The following is a 12,022-nucleotide window of genomic DNA, read 5'->3' as shown; positions in this document are numbered from 1 at the left end:
AATATTTTGTTGTCGAGACTTTGGGGGTTATGATGAAGCTGTGTGTTGTTGGCCAATGAGGCAGGTCATGGCTTTCCAAGTGAACATTTTACTGGATTTTGTTTGATTTGTGCAAAATGGTCTCAGATCCAGCTGCTCCGTTGTCGCTTCTGCCAGCCCCTTCACCAGGCATGTACACACATAGACATCAAAGGGGGCTTGAGCCCCTGCCCCTGAGGGCTGCATTCAATAGAATTGTCCACCAAAAGGCCCCTTTAGAAATGTCAGCCCCTGCCTCTCTAAATATTCTCTGCACATCCCTGCCCCACATCCCTTTACATGCGTGTGGCCAGTGTGCCGCTGATTGCACTCTGCGGGCTGCGCTCTGCCACGCTAAATGCATTCACTGTGGTTTATTGGGAGTTTTATTCATTTCTATTGAGATTTATACGTTATTACACTCTTGTTTTCAAACACACTTACTGTGATGAGTGATATCTTTGGTTCGTTATATGACTGAAAGCTCAAACTTTTTCACGGGCTGCAGAATAATGTAATTAAACATTACATTATATAAAAGCAAATTCTCGGGACTATCGGGCCTGGCGGGGAGCGACATTGGAATTTTCTCGTGACTATCGGGGGAGGCGGCCAATGAGTTAAAGTTGTTCATTGTCTCCACCAGCCGAAGGCTGAGGGAGAGTATGTTTTCCCCTCCGTGCGTCTGTCCGTCCGTGCGTCCGTGCGTCCTCGCAGTTTGTGAACAGCTAATCTCAGTCACCGTTGGCCCGATCGCTGCCAAACTGAGCACACACACTCCCTGGATGCCAATCTAGAACCTCTGCCCCACATTTTTCAAATCGGCCTCATGGTGGCGCTATAACAGGCCGATTTGTGTGGCCTGGTTGTTACCAGCTAATCTCCGGCGCCGTTGGCCCGATCGCTGCCAAACTGAGCACACACACTCCCTGGATGCTAATTCAGAACCTCTGCCCCACATTTTTTAAATCAGCCTCATGGTGGCGCTATAACAGGCCGATTTGTGTGGCCTGGTGGAGACCTGTGCTCGTTTTGTTTTGTTTTGTAATGCGACATGAAAAGCGCTATATAAGTCTGATAGATGCAGTAACGCAATCAGCTACCTCTTGACCTCTTTACTGTTTACTGTGTGTGTGTGTGTGTGTGTGCGTGCGTGCGTGCGTGCGTGCGTGCGTGCGTGCGTGTGCGCACGTACGCAGACTGAATCTTTCTTTTAAACCTGTCTTTCATTCTCTCTCTCTCTCTCTCTCTCTCTCTCTCTCTCTCTCTCTCTCTCTCTCTCTCTCTATCTCTCTCTCTCTTTCTCAGTGGTGTCTTTAGGGGTGACAGAAGCTTCCATCATTTTGATGTTGCTCTTTCTAAGGAGGAGGGTCCATGTGGCCATCACCCTGCTCAGGGAGGCTAGCATGTAAGGAACACAACTTACCCTTTGATCCTAAACCATGGGCCATTTGCTAGAGCCTGCATGTGCACAACACATAGTGGATCATATATGGCAGGAGTTCTCAAACCTTTTTGGAGCGGTGAAAGCGCTCCCAATGAACAGGTATATCCGTGGGTATGTGGCTGGCTGGCTGGCTGGCTGGGTGGCTGGCTGGGTGGCTGGCTGGCCCTGTCCGTAGCCTGGGCAATACCTTGAGTGGCCACACACAACACACTAGTTAAAGGAGGGGCGCTGTTTTGTGCAGGCCAGGCACACTCACCACTCACTCACAGGCACAGTTTACACTCACTCACTCACTCACTCACATAGGGTACAGCTGCTCAAATTCACCGCTCCACTTCGAACCGAGGTTTGATTTTTATATCACAACCCCATATTATGAGGGATTTATTTTTGGATGACCGCATCCACCTGCCCTAATTAATTTAATGGCCATTTAGTTTTTTGGACAGTATAGTTGAATATGTGACCTATACTGAAGTAGCTTTATTAAAAGCAAGAACAAAAGATAGTCTGCAAAATAAATTCTATTCTAAGTTAATATAAGTTCTCACTGACATCCGTATTATTACATTTCTATTGTTATTTTTATTATTAAATATATTTTAAATCATACCATTTGTTGTTTTGTTTTTGTTATGGATCTAATGTCACATTTCATATGTGAATAATGTCTTATTCTAGCCTAAAAATTACTATTACAACTTCAAGTGAGAGATGAGTTGTTGTTTAACTTTGTTGTTTGATGTCTTTTACAGAGCCATTAGCTACATCATGTCCAGCCTGTTCTATCCGGTGTTCACCTTCTTCTTGCTAGCTGTGTGTCTCTCTTACTGGGCAGTTACTGCTGTGTATCCTCCCCACCAGGCAAAGGAAACACTACATACGTTGTGTTGGAATCGTAATTTGTCTATTGTCTGTAGACACATACGTAATATAACGTTGCTGTAGGGCAGAAAATGTTTACCTTTTTTAATGTTTTATCTGTTTTCATAATAATATAATATAATATATGAAAATATCGCACATCCACTTTATCAGACTTAATTTCCATGGCCATAGCAGTATCATACCTTAACCAGGATTGCATGAACCAGTTACCTTGCATCATCAGGGGAGGCTGTGTACAAGGTGATGTCTCCTGAACCTAACTGCTCCTATGCCAACAGAACGTGCAACCCTGAGGTACCTTTCATTACTGTATATCGTTGCTGTTGGGCAGAAAACTTGTATCTCCAAGTTTCAAATTAGTATGTTTTTTCGTGAAGTAAAGCCCTGCTTCATCAGACAAGGCCGTCGCACAAAAGTAGTGGAAAACAGCCGATCTACAAGCACACAACGCCTCGCACCGCGATAAAAACGAACGGTTTTGGACATACAAGGTTTCCTCCACCTGACAATGACGATATCAGACATCTTGTGCTTTCCCAGTGTTCAGAACCATGTCTGTGAATGAACCCCTCTTGCAGGGGCGTCAATTGGGTATGGCAGGGGTATGCAGCTGCCATACCCTAGGTCCAGGGGGACAATAAAAGTTACTTTTACATATAAATCCATGAATGTCTCTTTGTCTATCTGTTATTATGTTATTAAACTACAGTAAAATAACTACAAATGCAACATTTAACATAATGGTCACTTTAACAAGGTGTTATAATTATATTCTCCACACTTGTATTCTCCCCATCTTGACAGAATGGTATATTCCCAGGTTCTGCAGGTCAGCTGCACAGGTGCAATGCATTACTGTTAATTGTGGCACGTTTACTAACATGCCAAGTTTAGCTGCACTTGAACAACCGTTCCAGGCTGCCATATCCAGCCCAAGAAACCCTAGGCCTAGAAACCTGTGTAAAAAACTGACAAAACTCGTTTTTTTCAGACATTGTGAAAATAGCCGATCTACATGCTCACACCGCCTCGCAGCAGATCTGCTATTTTCACAATAGAACCGTGTTATACAAAATGTAATGCCTCTTTTCCATGAGGACTCCCATCTTTGCCATACCCTAGCTTTTGCTGAACTGACGCCACTGCCCTCTCGACCTCTCTCAGACTTTCAACAGCAGTGGCATACGAAACACACTCTCGTGCTCAGGGTCGCAGTGTATGTTCGCCTTCTATGGTGGCGAGACGCCCTTCCATCGATACCTGTTCCTGCTGCAGCTGTCCAACCTCCTGGTGTTCCTGTGGCTGGTGAACTTCAGCCTGGCCCTGGAGCAGTGCACCCTGGCTGGAGCCTTCGCAAGCTACTACTGGGCCAGGAGGAAGCCTCAGGACATCCCACCATGCCCACTGTTCTCTTCCTTTAGCAGGGCAATAAGGTAACACCAAGGTAGTATTAGTATAAGGCAAGGGTCTTCAACAGGGGGTCCGGGACCCCTAGGGGGTCCTCAGAGTTACTACAGGGGGTCCTCCAAATCTTTTTGTGACTTTTATCCCTTTTTTATATGCATGCACTTGAACCCTATTGTACATATTCTGAGAACTTTCGTGAGCTTGTAGATCGGCTATTTTTGGTAAAGAGTTTTGGTGTAGAGGGAAAAAGAGCAGACCAAGTACAGAGTGAAAGGTCAAATTTATTAAGTATTCACGGTCAAGTGGTTAAATATCTGAAAACACAAATTGACATGAATCCTAAATACACTGATAATTGCGCTGTCAAACGATGAAACTATATTGAATCTATGAAAAAGTTGTGGGGTTCCCTGCTTCATCTCTCTCTCAACTAAGGGGTCCTTGGACTGAAAACGTTGAAGACCCCTGGTATAAGGCTGTATGGTAGTAGTAATAGTAATGCATATGAGGTTCATATCTTACTTTGAATGTTATTTTGTCATATGGTGCAGTGACAACCCAACATAATGGCATTTAAAGATTCACATTAGCACAATATTTGCACTGAAGAACATTCAGACTGGCCAGTCATTTTTGGGCAAAAACTTTTTGTCAAAGAAATCCCCCAAAACATACATTTGTTACCAAGATATCTAACCAATGATCAAAATGTACGGTATGTAGGGTTGAATGTGTGCAACAGATTGTTGAACAGTTGATGTGTCTGTCTCTCTGCAGGTACCACACAGGCTCACTGGCATTCGGAGCGCTGGTTTTGTCACTGGTCCAAATGGTCCGAATAGTACTGGAATACGTGGAGCAGAAACTGAGAGGTTTGCACTGACACACGCACATGCACACATGCACACATGCACCCACACGCACACAGCACCTAGCTGCACGTACACATACTGTACAGTGCAGAAACCTGTGTGTGTGTGTGTGTGTGTGTGTGTGTGTGTGTGTGTGTGTGTGTGTGTGTGTGTGTGTGTGTGTGTGTGTGTGTGTGTGTGTGTGCGTGCGTGCGTGCGTGCGTGCGTGCGTGCGAATGCAACAAATGCTAGATGATCCTTTGTGTAACCATAGCCTCATATACTGAACAAGACAACAAAAAAAAAACATTTGATAAAAACTTTAACAAGGACCTTCCCAGTGGATGAAATGGATTCCCAACAGTGTGGAAAGTGAGTTGGCTGAGCACATGGCAGGTGCTGCTGGCAAGCTTGTCCTGGTTGGCACACAGACCGTCTGTGAACCATCAAAGGCTGTTTTCTGCTCTGTTCCTCGGTTCCTTTGTGCTGGGATAAACTCCAGTGTCTGCTACTGTAGCTGTGAATTCTAAGACACCATTCATAGAAAGCGTGTTTCAGCCATATGATGTCGTGGCCCTAGGGCTGATACAATACAGCTTATAACACTCTCTGTTCTTTTACCTCACCCAGGGTTATTTGATATATTCTGTATACATACAGTATGCGTGTATGTTTTGCCTGCATTGCGTGAAGTTCTGATTAATAGTCCTATATCCAACCACTTCCACTATTTTGCTCAAGAGCTTTTGTGTGTGTTTGTGTGTGCGTGTGCATGTGTGCGCATGTATGTGTGCGTGTGCTCGTATCCAGGAGCCAACAACGCAGGAGCCACGTTCATACTATGTTGTCTAAAGTGCTGCTTCTGGTGTCTGGAACGATTCATCCGCTATATGAACCGAAATGCCTACATCATGGTGTGTTTTTCTATGCATTACTGTCAGAGTATGATTTACAGTATACAGTATAGTACGTACTACATATATGTATGTAGTAGTATGCAGATAGTGATAGTAGTGTTAGTATTGCTATGTTTTGTTTTGTTTTGTTTTTGGTTTAAATAAAAGAAAATGTCTGATTGGTTTACCGGTAATCAGCATTCTGGACAACCGGATCTCCGTTTATGCCAAATATGGTCGCCGTATCGGTTGGATCAGCGGTTCTGAACAACCACTTATCCCACTGACTCGACGACGGGCACTGCACTCTCTCAGCTCTTTGGCATGTGGAGCGGAGTGAAAGTTACAGTATATGCTTGCAAAAAAAGATAGAAAAAAAAACAAAAAAGTATACAGTACTCAATCACCGTCCACCACTGATTATAGCTTGCAGCTTCCTCCGTGATGAATTGTTGTAGTAGAATCGTTGATTGATTGATTGATTGATTGATTGATTGAATGAATACTTTAGTTTGTAGGACTTTAAACCTAAGAAAGCCTTTGTACGTAATTCAAATTCATTAAACATTACTGTACTGTACTGTTTTTGTACAGTACTTTTCTGTACAGCTCCCTTTCTGAGTGCCTTATAGGCACTCAGTAATTCCTCAGTGAACCATGATGTGTCATTGCCATTGTCTCCTGTCTACTAGGTGGCCATCTATGGTAAGAACTTCTGTACATCCGCCAGGGACGCATTCTTCCTGCTGATGAGAAATGTAGTCAGGTAAGGCTAAAGCCACATTCAATATTTGTCCACGATACTGTAAAAACATGACTATGGTGAAATAAAGCTATTGAACAGCTATAATTAATTTATTAATTTATGAAACCAATTAATTAATTAGGACGGTCTGACAGAGTTTTGTCATTCTGACAGAGATATAATTGGAGTTCTCCTGCTCACAGACCCTTACCAATAGCACCTTCATATACCGTATGCATTGCAGATACGGTTCTCATCAGCAGAGGTATACTGTCATTGAGTTTCAGACCACAGAACAAACACAAATCATTTAAAAGAAGTTAGGAAGAGCATAGCATACCATTATGGTTTGTGATTTGCTCAGGTTGCTTTGCAGTCCATACAGTACGTCATGCAACCATATACAACTGAATGTCAGAATACAACGGGTGGCAGTACTAAACACTGCTACAGCAATACATAGGACATTGACAATAATTGGCTATAATAAGTATTCTTTTAAGAGTAAGGGGTGTTAAACAAGAATCAAGAAGGAGAAGGTTTATTTGTCATTACTCATACAGGTACAAAACAAAGTTCATAGTGTACAGTAACTTAATATGATGATTACTTTGTTTATGTTCTAAACAGAATGTTGGAGTGTATAGGCATGACTCCTTAAGAACAAACTTTTCCAAACTTAAGTTGTATCTGCTTACCTAGTGGAATACTAAACACAATATTCAGGAAACTAAATAGAAGCGATATTAAAATCCAAACTTGGAAGTTGGTAGTTGGAAATCATGCACAATGGTATTGGCTCAATAAACAAGCAGAAACACTGGCTGGATGCTGTAGAAGTGTTTCACAATGTCCCTCCTTGAACCCAAGCAACAAGCAGGAGTGAGAAGCGTGTACAAAGGGATTATTGCAGCTCACTGACTCTCTCTGTTGTCCTCAGAGTTGCCGTTCTGGACAGAGTGACAGACTTCTTGCTGTTTCTGGGTAAAATACTAATAGCAGGAGGAGTGGGTAAGTCCCTGTGGTATATGAAATGATCTTTAAAGATTTGTTTAATTGTTTGTTAAAATAAGTGTTAAATAGCTCAACATTCGCGTTGTGAGCTTGGAGATCTGCTAGATCGGCAAACAGTTTTGGTGTAGAGGGGAAAAAGAGCAGACCAATTACAGAGTGAGAGTTTTCTAAGTATTGAGGTTTTAAGTTGTTAAATGTCTGCAACTGCACATTAACATGAATCCATCATATTAAAAAACATTAATTTACACGCTAATGTAGTGACGCACTGTGACTGTACTGATGACAGTGCTGTCAAACAAGCCTATGAAGCCTACACCAGAGGCAGTGCCACAGATCACGTTCAACCCAGAGTCAACTCAAAGAAAGGGTCGAACTCGTTCTTCTGCTATACCACAAAAATGTGGAATGCCTTACCGAAGGCCATAAAGGAGTGTGGATCACTAGCATCCTTTAAAATTGCCCTGAAAAACCACTTACAGGCAGCAGCCGTTCGCAACTGGTAAAAAACCTAGCCCAACCCTACCCTCCCTGCCCCTTCCTTGTATATACTTGTATACTTGTATATTCTTTGTACATACTTACTGTCTGTTTAGATTTACTGTATATTCCTTGTATATACTTACTTACTGTTTGTTTAGATTTACTGTTTTCTTTTCTTTTTTTTCCCCTTTTTCTTTACATATCTACTGCATAGTACTGTGTTCTATTTGTCTGTCATTCAATGTTATATGAGATACTTAAATGGTTTCCTGTTGAAATAAGCTTAGTCTTTTCATGGATCTCCTTTTAGTAGACCTTGTACCAGTGAACTGTACCGTCATGAATCTGTACATTTTCCTATGCAAACTTCTAATAAAGCCTTCAATCAATCAATCAAACCTGACCTGGCGGAGACCTGTGCTCCGAGGAGCACTTTTTCTAGTTCATGCTTGTTGCAGTTTGAGCCGGAAGTGTTTAAAAGATTTTAAAAAATCACACCCGTGTGAACTGAGCAGTGGTCGTGGGGGGGGGGGGGGGGGGGGGGGCTGTGTGTGTGTGTGTGTGTGTGTGTGTGTGTGTGTGTGTGTGCCTGGCCTGGCCTGAACAACAGCGCCCCTCCCTTAACATGTGTGGTCAGAAAAGGTACTTCAGGCTACATACAGACACGCGCACACACACACGCACGCATACACACACAGCCACGTATAGGAGTCGGTGTAACCACCGCTCAAAAACGGAACCTTATACAAATGATAGTAGACATAGGGCCCTATTTTTGCAATTTGGCGATTTAGTATCTAGGAAGGGGCATTCCTGTGCAAAAGTTGCTATTTTGGACACCTGCTATATCCCTAAAAACACCTCCGCTACCCGTTACATTATACATAGGTGTGGTTTGGTCGTTACAATAATATAACCAATCACCGTGCCAGATGCCATTGCCATCTGTTCATTTATTTATTTTATTTTTTTATCCCATGGTTTTGCAACCCATTTTCTCACCCAGTGCCAACTACCTAACCTGTAGTCCTGGTTTCCGCTCTCCCCCTGCCACGCCAGGGGAATTTTTGCCATCTGTTTATAATATTTATAAACCGATTTTTTTGATATACTGCAGTTTTTCTGTTGTTAGATAGGGTCTCTGGTTAATTCCATTCGTCACGTTTTTATTCTTTTTGAATATTTTGCAAACAAAAACTATCCGTGACTGAAAGACTTTGCCAAGTAAACGATGGAAATAAAGTAATTTCTTGGGTGAACTACCCCTTTAATGTTGTTTTACATGAAATGGAGCAGGTTTGTGATACTTTTGCATGTACAATATATGCGAGGTATGGGTTTGTTACAACAGATGTGTGTGTAATGTATGTTACTGAGTGTTTTGTAGGCAGGCACGTGCACACATAGACATCAAAGGGGGCTTGAGCCCCTGCACCTTTATCCGTCTGTAAAACGTGCCCTCTCCAGACCATGTATGCAGTTTTTACTATGGTGAAAGAAATGCAAATGCCCTTTTTCCATGCCATACGTGAAGGCAGCATTCAAGAGAATTGCCTTGTCTAAACTCTCCTGAACTTGAATGCAGCATCTTATGTTGAAAGAATTGCCCTCACACTGTGTAGAAATCTGTATGCCACATCTCCAGTATTGCCTTTTAGTTTAGTGTGGTATCAAATACTGAAAATAGCCGACCTCCAAGCTCACAACGCGCTGCGCTGCAACACTTTTCACCAAAAGGCACTTTTAGAAATTCCAGACCCTGCCTATCTAACATTCTCTGCATGTGCCTGTTTGTAGGTGCGGTGGCATTCTTCTTCTTCACCAAGAAGATTCCTGCCTTTCAGGAGGAAGTACCAACTCTTAACTATTACTGGGTCCCCCTACTGGTCAGAAACACCGTCGCTCACACACACATACAGTTTACACTTTAGCTCTGTAGGTTAAGACAGCTCTAACTATTGTATTCTCTGCACCAGACGGTGGTGATAGGTTCTTATCTGATCGCCCATGGCTTCTTCAGCGTGTACGCTATGTGTGTGGACACCCTGTTTCTCTGCTTCTGTAAGTAAAATGTCAATGTAACTATGTCAGAAATGCATCCTGTAACAGTTTCTGTTGTACCAGTAGTATACAGTAACAGTGGGACTCTATTGAGACAATATTCGAGAAATTAGGATTTATCATCATAATCGTAATAACCAATACAAAACTTCTGATATGTCTCCCACATTACCACCTCATTCTAGGATTTTACATTTTTCAGACCCACAAAACTTTAATAAGGAAATATAAAGCTTAAAATAATCACACTTGATAGCCTCTCGAATCGATCATTCCTCCAAAATAGAACTTTTGTTTTAATGTGTCATTTATTTTCCAATATCCATATGGATTCTTGATCATATACAGTATATCACAGATAATGAGGGAGACTTTGTGAATAGAACATCTTTTCACACCTTACTTGTGGGTCTGTTATTTAGCTCTGGGGGTGCTGCGTCACTCGCTATGGCATATGCACACACTTGCGTGGTCGCACATTTAAATATGAAGGCCTATTAATTATAATTTAATTATTTTAATTATTTTAATTTAATAATTTAACCCAGAATATATATCAAATTGTATCAGCACTACTAACATTATAGTGATACTTTATAGAGTTGTCGTCTACAATTATGCATTTACCTTTCAGAGCTCTGTACAAGGAAGGTCTAATATTCTATTCTATTCTAACTTTTCTTTGATATAAAGCTGAATGGCCTCATTATATAACAGCATAATCCATAATCAATTTCTGTTTTTCTCTTTCCATTGTCCCATTTTTACATTTTCTCTGAACTCCCTCAATCTGCCACCCCCTTTGTCATCCATAAATCCATCCATCCATCCATCCATCCATCCATCCATCCATCCTCTCCCTCCATTCCTGCAACCCATCAGGTGAAGACTTGGAGAGAAACGATGGTAGCACAGAAAAACCCTTCCTAATGTCCCCAGAACTGCACAGAATTCTGGGAAAACCTAGCCATTGACTGATGGTTCCCATCTTCAGCACCTCACACATCACCATGCCAGTCTCTGATCTAGTTGATCTAGTTGATCATCTTATTCCTGAGTTGGTGAAGCTGGCCCCTGTGCATGCATTTGTATGCACTAGTCTTCACTGTCGGTGACATCCCGTCCACTACTCTGTTTTCCTCCCTTGCCATGGAAGTGTTTACATTCAGTATGTTCCATGTAGCAAGAACAGGGCTTGTGTTTATCTTGTCGAGACACTGTGCAACTGTAGTTAATTGGAACAAGCACTGATTACGGAAGAATGGTCATTGGAAGAGACAAAGTGAGATGCGTTACTTGAACTAGCATCCCACTGTATCCTTTAACTACTGTGTTTAGTCCTGCATAATTTACAACTTGAAGAATAGTTGCAAAGGTTTTACTTCTCATTGACTGAGAGAGAGACAGGATGACACTTGCTCATTCATATCAATGTAGAAATGATAAAAAGAGGACTTGACAACAGTGCCATCCTGTTACTGGAAAGCCAAACCAATATGTTATTGTAGGACTGAAAATACTGTATTTGACTTGAACTTGTACCATCAAGCCAAATGATGCTTAATCATTGTATGGTTGGGGGCACGGTGGCGCAGTCTGTAGCGCTGTAGCCTCACAGCTGAGCTGGAAGGTCCCGGGTTCGTTTGACTTCCTTCACAATCAAAATGCAGTCTGGAGCTCTCTTTGACTGAAATACAGTATACACAGATCTAAAAGTAAGTATACTGTACAATGTTTGCAGATTATTTACAAGAATGTGATATAATGTACTGTATACAAAACATACTGTGACACCTGATAAGGGCTTTGTACATTATTTATTCACAAAGTCATATATTGTAAACTTTACATCTTTGACTTGTGAGTGACTGTTCTTTTTCTCACCATTATGTGTAAATGGTACCACTGCTCAGACCATTCATACATTACAGTCTTTGTATTTGTGAAAAAAGCCATCATGTTAAAACTGATGTTCTGTTGACGTGTTTGTGCATTTAATACATTTTACAAGAAATTGCTGTTTTTGTATGGTAATATTGTATATAGTTATGTCCTTTTGTAAACATTTGGTGATTTTACTGTCTTTTTGGTTTGTATATTTCATGGGATTTTTTAATACATATTGAAATGAAATGTTGATTTTACAATAAACTATTTAATGAAAATAATAAATATAGTTCTGTGATAATATATTTGTTATTCAAACAAATCA

The 12,022-nt window shown here is 41.5% G+C and overlaps 1 protein-coding gene across 1 annotated transcript in view; it reads left to right on the top strand.

The window, feature by feature from the left end:
* Positions 1–10,784, top strand: part of LOC308284986 (choline transporter-like protein 5-A) — a gene marked incomplete at both ends in the record, with an annotated part of 36,408 nt that extends 25,624 nt beyond the window's left edge. Inside the window, 11 exons of the mRNA XM_080725707.1 lie at positions 1,327–1,426; positions 2,221–2,313; positions 2,560–2,647; positions 3,518–3,786; positions 4,538–4,632; positions 5,422–5,525; positions 6,200–6,273; positions 7,193–7,263; positions 9,547–9,635; positions 9,726–9,810; positions 10,693–10,784. Of these exons, the coding sequence (XP_080581833.1) occupies positions 1,327–1,426; positions 2,221–2,313; positions 2,560–2,647; positions 3,518–3,786; positions 4,538–4,632; positions 5,422–5,525; positions 6,200–6,273; positions 7,193–7,263; positions 9,547–9,635; positions 9,726–9,810; positions 10,693–10,784 (1,160 nt within the window). The remainder of the gene's footprint in view (positions 1–1,326; positions 1,427–2,220; positions 2,314–2,559; positions 2,648–3,517; positions 3,787–4,537; positions 4,633–5,421; positions 5,526–6,199; positions 6,274–7,192; positions 7,264–9,546; positions 9,636–9,725; positions 9,811–10,692) is intronic.
* Between the last annotated feature and the right edge of the window lie 1,238 nt (positions 10,785–12,022).

This window comes from Nannobrachium achirus, assembly GCF_963921795.1.
Source record: "Nannobrachium achirus genome assembly, chromosome: 5".
Classification (NCBI taxonomy): domain Eukaryota; kingdom Metazoa; phylum Chordata; class Actinopteri; order Myctophiformes; family Myctophidae; genus Nannobrachium; species Nannobrachium achirus.
Note: the sequence above shows the minus strand (reverse complement) of the source record. Positions and strands in the feature narration are given on the sequence as shown.